Source organism: Megascapheus bottae, chromosome 6 (genome assembly GCF_031878675.1).
Source record: "Megascapheus bottae isolate mThoBot1 chromosome 6, mThoBot2.hap1, whole genome shotgun sequence".
NCBI lineage: Eukaryota > Metazoa > Chordata > Mammalia > Rodentia > Geomyidae > Megascapheus > Megascapheus bottae.
The window spans coordinates 12749942-12766167 of NC_143514.1; the positions used below are offsets into that span (position 1 = coordinate 12749942).

Below are 16226 nucleotides of genomic sequence, written 5' to 3' on the forward strand. Positions count from 1 at the left end.
TCCTTTTAGCTTTTAGGCTTTCCAGTCAGTTCAGCCTCGGTTGGACTCAAACCAATATAGGAAGAATGAATGACAAGTCAACAACCCCTGCCACCCCTTTTTTCTTTTAAGCAGAAATAGTTTGGTCATGGGGTGAGTGGATTATCTTCAAGGACAAAGGCTGGACCAGGGGGTAGGGGAAAGTGGTTTGAAAACCCTAGGATAGCCACATCCTGACTCATCTGTCCTGAGGAAATGGAAATCTTCATCACATTCAGAGTGTTGACTTTTTCTTGTCTTTGTGGTATAGTCTGGTGTGCTACAAGATAAGAGAGATGGTCTAAACTGACATTTTTAATTTTATTCATTTATTTTTATGTATTTATATACCAAGACTAGGATGCAGACTTGATTATCTGATGCTTCTCACTCATTGACTGGCACTCTACCATCTAAGCCATGTCCCTAGCCCCTGAGCTCACACTTTAATGTGATTAATATTGTTAAATTAGAATAGTGTTGTTTTCTTTCTTTCTCTCTTCTGGCTCTGATCATTTTTTTTTCAGGGTGAATTCAAGTAAATAAGGCTTTGAATTTTTGACCTCAGAAAAGATAAACAGAATGTCTCCCTCTAGTCAGGGTGCTGGTGGCTCACGCTTGAATTTCTAGTTCCTGAGGAGGCTGAGATCTGAGAATCAAGGTTCAAAGCCAGCCCAGACAGGAAAAAAGCCAGAAGCCAGAAGTACAGCATGTCTGAAGTGGTAGGGCACCAGCCTCGAATGAAAAAGTTCAGGGACAGTGCCCAGGTCTTGAGTGCAAGCCCCAGTACTAACATGCAGAGAGAGAGAGAGAGAGAGAGAGAGAGAGAGAGAGAGAGAGAGAGAGAGAGAGAGAGAGAGAGAGAGAGAGAGAGAGAGAGAGATTGATTTATCTGGGGGAACATAGCATGCAAGATTATCATGCTTTCTCTATTACAATCGCATTAATGACAATCTGCTACTTAGAACACTTCATTCTCATCCTTGTTTAGACCCCCACTTATTAAACTAAAGAAGAATCAACTCGTATCTCCAGAAGAGTAAGGAATGCATTTTTATGGACACTTAAGATATGCCAATTTTAAGTATAAATATTTATTTTGATTGTTATGTGCTTTCCTATGCAGCCTCAGCTTATTCAAGTTGCTGTAACAAATCACTATCATCTGTATGGCTTACAACAATAGGAGTTTATTTCTCATAGTTTTGAAGTTACAGAGTCCAAGATCCTGGCCCTGGCTGATTCAGCATCTGGTAGAAAAGCTGATTTCTGCTTCACAGATGATGCCTGCTCTTTTTGTCCTCACAGAGCTAAGGGACAAGGCAGTGCTGTGCAGCCTTTTTTTTTAATGTATAAAAGCAGTCACTCATTGAGGATACTCTGCTTCATGTTCTAATCCATTACCTGTGGCTAATAAGTTGTGGAGGACTAAAAAATAATGAGTATTGGCACAGACCATCTCATCAAGTAATTTCATTAACTTTAGCCAGTTACATGAGTCTCTTTTTTTTTTTTTTTTTTTGCCAGTCCTGGGCTTGAGCTCAGGGCCTGAGCACTGTCCTTAGACTTTCTCAAGGCTAGAGCTCTACCACTTGAGCCTCAGCACCACTTCTGGCATTTTTCTATGTATGTGGTACCAAGCAATCGAACCCGGGTCTTCATGCATACTAGGCAAGCACTTTAACCACTAGGCCAAACTCCCAGCCCCTGTTACATGAGTCTCTGTTTCAGCAACTTGCATACAGGGATGAAAGAGCTCAAAGAGGCCAGGGATTGATGATGTGGCTGGTTTACACAGTGACCTATTTGTGGCCTTTGAACCACTTGGTAGGTGTTGGGTGTTGGGTCCAAGAAACATCCCAGCTCTTTTTGTCTGCTCTTTCCTTGCCCTGCCCTGCTTGTCTGGTGCCAGCGGTGGAACAGGAGAAATCTGTGACTCCAAAGTGGTCTTCATAACTTTAGTGATATCTTAATGGTTCTTGTAAGTTCCAGATGGAGCAATAAGTCAAGAATGTTGTAGGAGTCTAGGCAGAAGCCCAGATGAGTTGCGGATTGATGCAAGTTGTACATGAAGTGCAACAGTTACATTCCTCTAGAGGTTGCTTTGAACAAAACAATAAAACATTGCAAGTAGAGATTCGAAATGGATTTCATTTTTTTTTCCAATAAGAGTTTTCTTGCGATTGGTTATTGGGAGTCTCTGTAACAAGCTGATTTCGAGAATCTGAAAGAAAATGACCAGAGCAAGGCAGGTCATGGTGGACTTGTGAGTTTTCTTGGTCTACTCAGAAGGATGAGCAATGCTTAAAGTCTTTTCCTTGCTTGAGCTGGGTCCTCATTGCTGGCCTAGAAGAAACACCCAGGGTCTCCACCCCGCATCTCCCACTTTCCTCTCCCCTCCCCCCCAGTCCAACCCAGGTTCTTACTTGCTCTGTGCTTTCTGTCATGTGCCTTTACCTGCTGTGCATTCTCTGCTTTGCTTTTCCTCCCTTCTCCTGTCCCTCACCTCCCTCCCCATCCTTCTCTTTATCCCCTCTACTCTCCTCTTTTGTCCTGTCTCCCCTCCCCCCTTCCTCTATCCCTCTCCTCCCTTCCTCTGTCTTTCCTCCTCTCCCGTCTCTCTCCCCTCCCCGCCCCATCCCTTCCCTTTTTCTTAGCAGTGCTAGAATTTGAACTGAAAGCCTTGTACGTGCTAAGCAAGAACTCTAATACTACTTCAGCCACTCTGCCAGCCTCTTTTTGTGTTTTGGCTATTTTCTTCTCTTTCTCCATCCCTCCTTCCCTTTCTCCCTTTTCTTTATTCCCCCACCCCTTTGTGTGCTGATACTGTAGCTTGAACTCAGGGTCTGGGTGCTGACCCTTACTTAGCTTTATTGCTCAAGGCTGGCACTCTACCACTCGAGCCACCGCACCACTTCAGATCTCAGGCTCTTGGGTAGCTAGGGTAATCTTAGGTGTGAGCCACTGGCTCCCAGCATGCATTGGTTATTTTTGAGATAGTCTCACTTCATGCCAGAAATAGCCTAGATTGTGATCCGTCTGTATGAATGTCCTTGTGTCTCGGGGGTGACAGAAGTGCAGCTTCTCCATTCCCAGCCCTCCCCCTTTCAATTCACTTTCCTCATAGGCTCATAGCTAGAAGGAAATCTCCGAAAAGGAGAGCTTATTTGTTTGTTTTCTAATGGAGAAGGATGGGCACAGAGCTGTTTCGAATCTGTGTGAAAAGTCCAGGTGCTAGAACTTTTATGGCTGCTGAACATAGATACTTTCCACTTCCCGCATAATGGAAGAAACACGAATTGAAATGATGAGGTGCTATTTAGGCATGTCTATCAAATGTCAAAAGAATGGATGCAGCACTCCAAGGATGGAAGGACTTAAAAGCTTTGCTAGCTAGTATGAGTATAAAATGAAGTAGATATTTTGTAAGGAAATTTGTTAATGTGCAGAAGATGACTTTGAAGTGATTGTATCAACCCTATCCCTGTGAATGAGTTTTAAGGCAATAATAGGACAGTGTCCTGTGAAGCATGCTGCACAGAGTTCAGCCAAGATGGGAGACAGAACGGCCTGTCCCAGAGCGTTTGTCAAATAACACAGCATGGCAGAACACAGTGGTGTTTTATGGGGCTATGGAATGATAATGTGGACAACTTTTTCAACTTTTGCTGGAAACACTTTTGCTGTATACTTTAAATGGGGGGGGGACTCATAAAGCAGCAGCATATTTCATGCAATTTTGTTTTATAAGGGAGTATGCTGGAGACTATATAGCATAGGGGAAATTCCAGAAGACTATGCCCAAAGGTCATTGTATTGGGCTTCTGGTGGCATTGGTATAGGTGGTTTAATATTTTCTGTGTTTAGACAAAGAGCTGTGCTTTTTTGTTTTTCTAATTATGCCAATCCTGGCACTTGATCTCAGGGGCCAGACATTCTCCCTGAGCTTCTTTTTGTTTAAGGCTAGCTTATACCACTTGAGCCACAGCTCAACTTCCAGCTCTTTTGTGTGCTTAATTGGAGGTAAGAGTTTCATGGTGCTTCCTAGCTGGACAGGCTGTTTTTGAACTGCCGTCCTCAGATCTTATCCTCCTGAGTCAGGATTACAGACGGGAACCACTGGTTAGTAGTGCATTTCTTTATTGTCTACTTGGATGTCAAGTTCTTAAGGCAATTAAGATAATTTGTGTGAAGCTTACTTTTCCATGATATATCTGAAACACTGATTATCTGTTAAGAAAAAAAACTATAAGGAGCACAGCTGTTCACAATAACTTTTTTCATGGGCCATGCATTTTTTTTTCAGGACTTAGAAGAGGATGAAGAGATGGAAATAAAAAGTAACATAACCCAGGGAGACAAACTACGTGCCTTAAAAAGTCAAAGACAGCCACGCCCTTCCCCGACCAGTGTATTTAGGTAGATCTGCCTTCAACTTTTACATTCATCGTGTGTTTCCATTTGTGGAAGAAATGTTTAATCTTTTTTAAAAATATAATTCTACAAATACCAAGTTCATCTTCTGTGTTTCGATCTCACCTTTTCTGTGATGTTTAAGTATTTGAATCACTGTTGGGAAGGAGCTAAGTTTTAGAAGCTTACTGAATGCAACTGCTGTAATTGGAGTCTCTGGAATTCTACCTGACTCTGCTAAACAGTCATCTCTGCTTCTCTGTTTCCAATTTCTGGGAGTGGGTTTCTAGTTCTGTGCCCTGTATTGTGCAGAAGTAGTGCTCAAAGCCTTGCTTCTTCCCACTGCTTCCCCGGCTTTATCTTCTGTTTTTGAGTATAGAATAAGGAATGTTTATATGTGCCTGCTAAGTTATAAATCAACTTGACTTTTGAAGTCCAAAAGTATTCATCAGAATCAAAGAAGAAACAGCCTTGGAACTTGGGTTTTAAAAAAACCTACTGAGAGCTCAGAATGAATTCAAAGCAAAAGCAGAACCAAAACAAAAGAAACCCATCAAGGTTACAGAATCAAATTTTGATTTGAAAATCCATAATTGTCATCAAGATTCTTTCCTGCAAAGTTGTAGACCACAAATGAATAATGGGAGATATGTGCTCTCTTTTGACTTACAAATGTAAAATAGATGTCCATGATAGGAAAGGTAGTGTGCTGGAATAGTAAACATCAAACAGACTCATAGAGAACTCAGTTTTTGTGTGTAACAATACTTAATTTAGGTTGCAAATTTGAATGCTAGTTGGCATCAAAGAAGTCAAAGTTCATAGTGAGGTACCAGTAGCTCATACCTGTTGTAATCCTAGCTAGAGAGAAGGATGAGATCTGAGCATCTTACTTCAAAGTCAGTCTGAGGAAAATACATGAGATTTTTATCTCCAGTGAATCAGAAAAAAAAGGCCAAAGGTGGAGGTGTGTCTCAAATGGTAGAATGGCAGCCTTGAGTGAGCCAAGTGACTGTGTCAGGCCTTGAGTTCAAGCCTCAGTACCACCATTTGCACACACATAAAGAGTTTATTCTGAAGATATGATTTTTGATAGTCTGATGGAAAAATAGGAGTTTAGGGTTTGTGTTTAGTAGGAAATACCAACTTCCATTAGGAGATCAAGGAGAAGTTCCACTTGTCAAGCATCTGCTTGAGAAAAGAGCCATGCCAGAGGCTAAGGGATTATAAGGGGATCCAGGGAACACAAAAGGTATGAAACATGATCACTCACCCTGAGGTTACTGCTTGATGTTAGCAAGGTTGTCATTTCCCTGTGGAGTTTGAAACCAAGCACTATACATTTTCTATTCTTTATCTCTACATTATGTATATATATATATATATAGATATAGATAGATAGATATAGATATAGATTTAAATCAATTTCAGTTTTTTTTTCTATATTATACTGGGGATCCAGTACAGGGCTTTATAGCATGCTAGGCAAGTACTTTCCCCTTGAGCTATCCCATTAATTTTTAAGAATTCTTTAAGCCGATGGAGGGAGTGTTTAGAAGAAAAGTATAATTTGGTAAGTAAATAGGCAAAAGAAATGAAGCTCTGGTATGCAAATTTCAGAAGGCTTATTCTGATAGTCTTCTTTCAGTTCATTTTAATTGTCAGAGGTTTTCGGAGGTTTTTAAATTTAGTCTTTTTAATACCATCATGATATTATCATCTTAAAACATTTTGCCTTACCCTAAGTGAAAATATAGTATGACTTTCTGACTTAAAAATAAGATGTCAATAAATATTCATTATGAAGTCAAATATTTACTCAATAGATTTCCTGCTAGCTCTAGGTTTTAGTTGTAGTTTTTGTTTGTCTGTGTGTTGGGTGCCAATATTGTGGTTTGAACTCAGAGCCTGGATGCTGTTCCTGAGCTATTTTGCTCAAGGCTAGTGCTCTACACTTCTAGCTCTTTTGCTGAGCTTATTGGAGATAAGAGTCTTATAGATTTTCCTGCTAGCCTGGCTATGAATCTTGATCCTTAGATCTCAGCCTCCTGAGCAGCTAGGATTATAGGCATGAGCTTCTGCCATCTGACTTCAGGGTTTATTTTTGTGATTTTTTTTTTTTTTGCCAGTCTTGAAGCTTGAGTTAGGGCCTGGGCACTGTCTTTGAGCTTTCTCAAGGCTGTCGCTCTACTACTTAAGCCACAACACCACTTCTGGCTTTTTCTGTGAGTGTGGACCTAAGGAATCGAACCCAGGGCTTCATGTATGCTAGGCAAGCATTCTAACACTAGGCCACAGTCCTAGCCCTTTGGGGTTTATTTTATAAACTAGATAAAGCTGATATGTACTTGGAAGGTTTTGCCTTTAGGCAAGCTAATCTTTTTGCTGATCTGACTACATTTGCTGTACCTTTTGCGTGTGTTTAAATGTGTGAATGTGCTGATGCTTGAGCATTTGTCTTTGATCCACAGGTCAGATGATATGAAAGGGCACCCGCGTACAGTGTTCCAGCCATTCAGGTATGGTTACCAAAGTGCACAATGACTTTTTAGTACCTTATACCTAGTGCTACCCGTTATCTTATTTCCTGAGCCTCGACCCAAGGAAAATAGATTGTGAATATAGCTTTTTACTGTTTTCCTTTGTGCTAGAGACCTAATCCATGGCTGTCTGCATGCTAGACAATCTCTCTCTCCCCTTTAAGCCACAACCCCAAGCCCAGCTTTCACTTTGTAAATTCCTTTGCTGTTCCAGATGGTTACAAAATGCTTTATTATTATACATGTTATATATTTTAATATTATTATATTATTATGCGGCTTGAACTCAGGGCCTGAGGACTGTCCTTGTGCTTTCTCAAGGCTAAAGCTCTACCACTTGAATCATAGCACCTCTTCTGGCTTTTTTATGTATGTGGTAATAAGGAATCGAACCTGGGTCTTCGTACATGTTAGGCAAGCAGTCTACCACTAGGCCAAACTCCCAGTCCATATTATTATTATTTCTTAAGTTAAACAATTTTTGATGTTGCTACTAGGGCTTGAACTCAGGGTCTGGATGCTGTTCCTGAGCTCTTCAGCTCAAGGCTAGTGCTCTACATCTTTGAGCCATGGCGCCACTTCTGGTTTTCTGATGCTTAATTGGAGATAAGAGTCTCCTGAGGACTTTCCTGCCCCAGCTGCCTTTGAATGGCAACCCTCAGATCTCAGGCTCTTGAGTAGCTAGGACTATAGGCGTGAGCCACCAAATGCCCAGCTCTTTCTCCTTTTTATTTCATGGTTTTATTTCCTTCCTTGACTTTTCTATTGCAGAAGGAAACCTTTGTATTCTTTTTTTCTGGGAAAACATCCTAAATATTTCTGCAGTGATACCAGAATCCAATATGGTGTGTGCTGACCTCAGTAGAAGTGTTTGGCCAAGACTGCTTCTTATATTTAGGATTATCCTATGGAGACCATTCTGAGAGAGAGAAAAATGGCTTCCCTTTCAGAATAGGCTTCTCTGGGAGCTTGAACCACATCCACGGACAAGTTTTCCCAGCTCTGTTTTGAGGCAAAACATGTCATTATTGTGCTGTTAGGGAAGGACGCTAATCAAGGAAAGGGTCAACAAATCAAAGTGCTTTTCCCTAGTAGCTAGGAAGGCCGAAGTCCAGCTAATACCATGCGATTTGCCTAGAGCTAAATGTATTTGGTGTTAGAATCTTGATTGAGCCCTGGCTATCCAGGTTTGAGCCATTTTTTCCCTCTTTTTGTCCAACTGGTGGATGTTTATTGAGAGATAAATCAAGTGAAGGAAAGAGACAAAAAAATATCAGATGAGCCAAGTGGCTGGTGGCTCACACCTGTATTTCAGGCTACTCAGGAGGCTGAGATCTGAAGTTCTTTGAAGCCATGTGAAGCAGGAAAGTCCCTGAGACTATAATCTTAAATTAAAGAACCAGAAAAGCTGGAAATGGGGCTGTGGCTCAAATGGAGATTGCTAGCCTTGAGCAAAAAAGCTTAGAGACAGCACCCAGGCCCAGAGTTCAAGTCCTAGGACTGGCACATAAGAATCTTCGATATTTGAGACCTTCAGTTCCTGGTTCACTGGGAGAGGACAGGACCCTGGAAATCATTTTTGTGGAGAAGTCAGTTTGTTTAGTGAATCTCCAGCTTGAAATATGATTGATGTACTAGCTATGGCACAAATGTGTGATGAAAGATATTGCTTACCTTGCTTGGGAATTTGAGGAAAGCTTGCAGTGTAGGTTAACATCTGGTTGGGTGATTGACAGTCAGGCTGTGGGAATGTGTCAGGTGAAGATGGAGGGTGGGAATCAGAGGTGAGGGGATGAGGCCAAAGGTGTGGGTGTGGGCATTCAGAAAGCTTCTGGTATTTTGTGTATTTGGAGTCTGAATGTCCAGGTGAAGGTCGAGAATCGGGCTTGGGTGGAAAGGTAAGTGCCAGATTTTGGAGAGAGATAGAAAACCAACTCAGGAAGTAGTTTAGGCTTTCTAGGCATCAAGGAAAGGTTAAACAAAAATGATTCACTATTTTAGTTTTCATGGAAGCCATTCATCATTGGAATGTAGAAATAAGATTTTTTTTTCTGCCAGTCCTGGGAACTCAGGGCCCGAGCACTGTCCTTGGGCTTTCTGAAGGCTAGAGCTCTATCTTTTGAGCCACAGAAGCATTTCTGGCCTTTTTCTATGTGTGTGGTACAGAGGAATCGAACCCCGACCTTCATGCATGCTAGGCAAGCACTCTACCACTAGACCAAACTCCCTGCCCAGAAATAAGAGTTTTAAAGATACCCCTGGAAAGGAAAGGATGGCTTAGAGTAGGGCCTAAAAACTACCCGAAGCACCAGGATCCGTGATAAGGAAAGGAAATGCCACACATGGCTTGGTTTGAGTCTCAGCTCTGACACTCGCGTGTTGGTTTTGGATGAGAAACTAGTGCATGGCGCATCTGTCTTCCTAGGGGCTAGCAGGACCAGTTCCCACCTGGAGATGCGGGACCCACTTTCCAAGTGTGGTGTCTGCTGCTAGTTTGTCTTCTCTTAGTTCTCTGCTGAATATTCCACACACCACTGCTTTTATGTGACACTGGGTTTCTTTTGTTTCTCCCCAAAGATTATTAAGTACTTCCCCACAACCATCCATGTCTACTATGAAAACCTCCAAAGTGGCCTCATCCCCTTCTGCGACAGCCAGGAGGATAACCCGAGGTTCCATGACTTCAAGTTCTAATACCAGAAGGTAATTTTCCCCTCCCTTTCCTGAGGCGCTGGTTTCAGGTAAGGTGATCTGGAACAGCACAAGAGTTTGGCTGCAGTAAGACGAAGAAGGGGAGAAAGCCCGAGGCTTAGATTTGATCCTTCAGGGCTTTGGTTCCTAGCTCACTTGCAGGGGATTGGGATGTGAGGACAATATTGTAGTTCTTCCATTTGTCTTGTGACTTTCCCAGAAATTGGAGCATACAGGTATGGACAATGATGAACGGTCTTAGCAGGTCTCACCTAGTTTGTTTTACAGGTGAGAAGTAAGGAAAGTGGGCAGGTACATTCCATATAGTTATGTGCTTGAATAGATGTTAAATCATGTATTTATGTCTGCTTTGTAGCTTTTTTTTTTTCTTGGCCAGTCCTAGGGCTTGAACTCAGGGCCTGAGCTCTGTCCTTGGGCTTTCTCAAGGCTAGAGCTCTACCACTTAAGCCACAGTACCACTTCCTGCTTTTTCAGTGTATGTGATAGAGAGGAATTGAACCCAGGGCTTTGGGCCTATTAGGTGAGCATTTTTCTGGATGCCCTGCTTTGTAGCTCTTAGCATATATATTATATATATATATTTTTTTCTATCTCTGGGCAGGAAGAAATCCAAATAAAATAGACACGGTCTAGACTCAAGGTTCGTGCTCTGCCCTTTGAGCTATAGCCTCTACTTCTCGATTTTATTTTATTTTATTTTTTTTTGCCAGAACTGAGGAATCAAACCCAGGTCTTTGTACATGCTAGGCAAGCACTCTACCACGAGGCCACACTTCCAGCCTCTGTGTTCTTTTAAAAGATGGCAAGTCAAAATATTTTAGCCAAGTCCTCGGGTCTTAGACCTGCTGCTGGGTATAATTTGTACCCCTCAAAGCCACCTGTAATGTCAGCAAGGCTGATAGAGAACAATTCTGCCGTGATTGGCACTGATCAGAATCATCCCTGCAAGTCTCAGAAGCGGACACTCTGTATGAGTATACTTGAGCAGCTATTCTTTCCCCGCACCCCCCTTTTCCTGTTTTCTCCTTTGCTTTCCCTTGCAGCTTTTCCATAAACTCCCGGCTAGCCAGTTCTCTAGGGAACTTGAATGCGGCCGTGGATGAGCCCGAGAACAGAAAGACCTCAACCCCCAAGACAGCCTTCACCAGTGGCCCCTTCTCCACCGTCTCCAACAGTGGTTCTCAGACGCCTTCCAGGAACTACACCGAACTCAACAACAACCAGTACAACCGAGGTGGCAGTGGCAACAGCGGGGCCAACCTCAACAGCCACCTGGGGCCCTCCTGTGCCAAACCCGAGGATCACCCCACCCTACTCCGACCCTCCTACACCGGATTTTCTTCCCCTTCTGGAAGATTCCTGAGCCGTTCCATCCCTGTAAGTGTACCAACACAACCCGGGGGTCCTCAGAACCCTGAGTGCAACTTTTACGTTCTACCCTCTCAGCTGAGACTGCCACCCCAGCAGTTCAACAGTGCCAAGGAAGCCTTCTGACCAGCGCCCTCCCCTGTGCTGCCAAACTCGCCTACGCTCCATACTGCAGGCTCTTCTTCAAGTAAATGCCGAATTTCAACTGGGGTTTCTTCCTTCTTGCCTTCTCTCTTCTCCTTGCCTTCTGCAGGTGGTTTTCTTTGCCAAAGGGAATGGCTTGCATTCCACGAGTGGATGCCGTGGACTTGAATTGCAGTGAAATCAGAGGAATCCATGGATTCCTGCCATCCCTAGCTTTTGCTTCAGGCCCACCTTAAGATGGCTTTGTGTGTGTGGGGGGGGAGTGAATGACAGGTGTCTGTCTAGATCTGACAGGCCCTGCAGGGTCTTATCTTCTGCAACAGACAACTCAGGATTAATTAAGAGGCAAATGAAGGGTGAAGGTTTTTTTTTTTTTTAATTTTTATTTTGGTATGAGAAGATTCTAGCTGAGGTACGTGGGGACAGCAGGTAGAATATCAGATGTTTAAAAGAGATGGGAAGATCTTTACACACAGTTTACCATCCTCTCCTTCCCGCCCCTCCCCCAATGTAGATCACCCCAAATATCCTCCTTTTAGTTATTTCTTTGTTTATACTTTTTGAGTTTTTGGAGTCTGAATACAGAGTTTTGTACATGCTAGGCAGGCACTCCACCACCATTTTTGCACTGATTGTTGACATAGTGTCTCATTTTTGCCCTGGCTGGATCATAATCTTTCTATATTTGTAATTCTTATTATCACTAGGATAACAAGAGTGCACCACTATGCTAATGTTATCTCCTGAGATCTGGCTCACATTGGACATTTTTGCTTAAGTTAACCTTGAACTGTAGTCTTCCCCCCACTCCCCCGCCCCCCAGTCATTTGGCTTGATCTCAGGGGGCCTGGGCACTGTCCCTCAGTAGTGCAAGGTTAGTTCTTTGAGCCACAGCTGCACTTCTGGTTTTCTGGTAGTTAATCAGAGATAAGAGTCTCACAGGGTTTTTTGCCCTGGCTAGATTTGAATTGTGATCTTCAGATCTTAGCCTTATGAATAGGTAGGATTACAGATATGAATCACCAGCACCCAGCACTGTGTAGTTTTTGTTGTTGTTTTATAAGTCTTGAGCCTTGAACTTAGGGCTTGGGAACTGTCCTTGAGCTTTCTCAAGGCTAGCACTCTTATCACTTGAGCCACTGCACCACTTCTGGCTTTTCCTATGTATGTGGTACCCAGGGCTTCATGCATGCTAGGCAAGTACTGTACCACTAGTCTTACAATGATTGCTTCAGAGGGCTTGGAGATATATAGATTAGAGAGGAACAAGGGCAGATAGTGGAACAAGATCTTACGTGTTAAAGAAGCAGTGAGGATGGTGGATGCAGGAGTTGCATTCTGAGTGAGGTCAAACCCTGATCCTGACAAGCCTCTGGTGTGGCATTTCTCTTCCTTCCCTCCTTTCTTCCTTCCTGCCTTCCTTCCTTCTTTCTTTCTGTCGGTCATGGGGCTTGAATTCTGGGCCTGGGTGCTGTCCCTGAGCTGTTCAGCCCAAGGCTACTGCCCTATCCCTTGATCACCACTTCTGGTTTTCTAGTGGTTAACTGGAGATGAGTCTTGTGGTCTTTAGTTCCTGGGCTGGTTTTGAACCAGATCTTGAGATCTCAGCCTTCTGAGTAGCTAGGATTATAGGCAGGAGCCTCCATGCCCGGTTTGTTGTGGCATTTCTTTCACCACAGTTCTTTGACCAGTTCTTCAGCTATTCATGGGGAAAGGGTGCTATTTGTTGGGGAAATGAAGGAAAGAGGGAAAGTAGCCTGGGCTGTTTGTGCCCCACCCAGCAAACCAATAATCTCACAGGTAATTCTTATTGGAATCTACATTCCTTACCAACACCTTGGTGCTATTCCTGGAGTTTAAACTCAGGACTTGGGCTCTGTCCCTAAGCTCTTTTGCTCAAGGCTAGAACTCTACCATTGGAGCCAATAATCTCACAGATAATTCTTATTGGAACCCACTTTAGAGAATATGGGGGTTAAAAAAAGAAAATATGGGGATTATTTTGCTATATATATATATATACACACACACACACAGAGATGGGTAGATAGATATAGATGAATAAATAGAGCTATAGATATTTGGTATGGGTCCTGGAGCTTGAACTCAGGAACTGGGCATGGTCCATGAGTTCTTTTGCTTAAGGTTAGTACTCTTACCATTTGTGTCACAGCTCCACTTCTAGCTTTTTGGAGCTATGAGTGTCATGGACTTTCCTACCCAGGATGGCTTCAAATCTTGGTCCTTCATATCTCAGCCTTCTGAGTAGCTAGGATGACAGGTGTGAGCCATCTGTGCCTAATTGGGAGTGCTTTTTTTTTTTTAAGTGAGAGTACTCTGTGTGTGTGTGTGTGTGTGTGTGTGTGTGTGTGTGTGTGTGTTGGACTATCACTCCCATCCCTACCTCACACTGCTTTCAGTTTCTGCTCCTTCTTTCTACAATTAATCCTTTCCTATGAAGAGTTTTAATACACTTTTCTTTATCTGATTCTATTTCCACTGATTTTATTTATGTATTTATGTATTTATTTATTTATTTATGGTACTAGGGCTTGGACTCAAGGCCTGGGTGCTGTTCCCTTAGCTTTTTCTCTCAAGATTGGTGCTCTACCCCTTGAGGCATATTTCTCTTCTGGATGTTTGGTGATTAATTGGAGATGAGTCTCACAGACTTTTCCTCAAACCTTAATCCTCAAATTTCAGCCTCCAGAATAGCTAGGAGTAACCCATTAGCTCCTGGCTCACTATTAGTTACTGCCTGCTCTTTAATTATAGTCTAATCCTACTAGATGTAAAAAGATAATGTACTTAATTTTTTATAGTTATGTTTGCCCACTATGTACCTTGAAACAGGGATTGAGTTCAGCCAATTCTTTCACATCCTGATTGTTATTAGTCTTTTTTTTTTTTGGTCAGTCCTACCTAAGGCTTGAACTCAGGGCCTGAGCACTGTCCTTAGGCTTTCTCAAGGCTGGAGCTCTACCACTTGAGCCACAGCACCACTTCTGGTACCAAGGAATCAAACCCAGGGCTTCATACATGCTAGGCAAGCACTCTGCTACTAGACCACACTCCTAGCCCCAATCAGTCTCTTTTTAAGTTGACATTTGCAGAGACAATGTACACCCAGATGTCATATGGATTTCCCAACTCAAGACTTTTTGAATCATCTGCATTTACAGCGCAAAGCCTAAAGCCTTGTAGCTTGATGGTAGCTTGGTGAGGTTAAGGTTCTGCCTTTGAAGCTCTCAAATGTCCATGTTTCCTCTTTGCTGGTGGGAGCATGGGACCCTTTGCACACAATCAGGCTTCCCAGTGATGTCTGTGAAATTTAAACTTGGTCTCACTCCGTGTTTGTTGCTTCTTTCTTCCTCACATCCTCTCTTTTGGCTAGGAATAAGGTGATTTCCCAGTGCTACTCTTTCTACCCCCCACATCTCCTAAATTTGTGATTTACTGCAAATAAGAGAATTTAACAGATAGAATTGCCTACACGACTGCCCTCATCCCTCTTTAATTCCTCAGGACTTAAGCCTATTTCTGGGATGCACTCCCCTTCTATTTTTGCCCTGAAACCACCTGCAAGGAGGGCTCCAGCCCTGCCCTTGCTGAGCAATTGCTAGAAGTTCAGATTGATGTGGAAATTTCCACTTTGTGTGGACTCAAGTCGGAGCATGCGGTGGGCTTTCTTTTGTGGTCAAGTGTAGCCTTTCTGATGGTTGTCTTGGTAAGATGGAGCCTTCCTGGTGTCTCTGAAGAGAAGAGATTTAGGACTTCTGAAAGCTAGAACTGACTCATTCGGCAAAGGTGTTTTTTAAATCCATAGGTGGGAAAATGAAGTCTGCCTGGTAATCTCTTCTCCGTGCCTTTAAGAAAGACCCAGAAACTCTTAGGAGGTGAGGGTGATGGGTGTTTAGAGGGAGTCTAATATTTTAAAAGCTACAATTAGCATCTCTTTTGAAAGGTGCAATTGCTCTCTCATTTCTTGCAGCAGTTCAGCCCCCAGGAAAAATGTAAAAATGATTTCCTTGTTCTGTCATTAAATGCTTTAACAGGAGAAAACAGGAAGAAATGTTAAGGAATCCTTATAGTCATGACAGAATGCTAAGAAAAAAGCCAGCTTTTAATGACCTTGGCCCTTCTGCTGGTTTTGCTGATTCTAGTGCCCAGTGCAACACATCAGATTTCATTTTTTGACCTCTTACTGTTAAAAAAAATAATAAATCAATATGTTCCCTGACAGAGGAGTTGTCAAGTGCTTAAGAAATTAGGGTCATGTGATTTGGGTGTGGGTGGGGTGGAAGTATTTTATTAAGTCAAAATTACTTGTGGTATCTGTCTTGAATATTTGCTATGTTGTATTTTTATGACACTTTGCACTGAATTGCTATGCATCTTCGTTGTCCTCATCTGACCCCCAAGTCTACATTCCATCCTGGTTGCTTTCCCCCTAAGTTTTCTAATGTCCAGTCTTGATCTTAATAACAGAATACTTTGAATTTTCAGCGTCCACTAGACTCTGTGTTTGGGGAGCAAAGATGGGCCCTTTGGTTTCCATAGTGACACATGCCTACATCTGGCACAGAGTAGGCAGGCCGTAAGTATTTGATAGTTAGATAAAAGGATGGATGGATGTTTAAGTGAATGAATATGGAAAGCAGCACCACCTGGAATTTGCAGATAAAAAATACTGGAGATCTGAGAAGTTATATTATCTGCCCAAGAATGAACTGCAACTATGCAGCAGAACCCTGATTTGAACGTAGCTCAATCTAACCTGAAAAGGTATATTTATTTGATTATATGATGTCTTCAATATACTGATACAAGTATTTAAACATAGAAGAATATCTTTTATATAAAGAATATCTTTTTTGGGGGGGTTAGGGAAACCTCTGAAGAAAGGGTCATGTTTTTGTTGGGGTTTGGAAGATGAATAGGTATCTGTTCATCTGCTAGATATCTAGTAACAAACATCAGAAGTGGAGTGGTTGACATTCTATAAAGCTGGAAGAGAAAGAGCCAGAGGCT

At 42.5% G+C, this 16226-nt stretch overlaps 1 protein-coding gene across 4 annotated transcripts in view; it reads left to right on the top strand.

Annotated features, from left to right (window-relative positions):
• Positions 1–16226, top strand: part of Cdc14a (cell division cycle 14A) — a 152396-nt gene that overhangs the window by 119282 nt on the left and 16888 nt on the right. For 2 of the 4 annotated variants that reach the window (XM_090334272.1, XM_090334274.1), the window contains 4 exons: positions 4325–4437; positions 6903–6950; positions 9549–9674; positions 10727–11256. In XM_090334272.1, the coding sequence (XP_090190398.1) occupies positions 4325–4437; positions 6903–6950; positions 9549–9674; positions 10727–11177 (738 nt within the window). In that variant the 3' untranslated portion in view covers positions 11178–11256. Of the gene's footprint in view, positions 1–4324; positions 4438–6902; positions 6951–9548; positions 9675–10726; positions 11257–16226 lie in introns of those variants that run through there. The other 2 variants (XR_016535909.1, XM_090334273.1) reach the window with 2 other exon arrangements.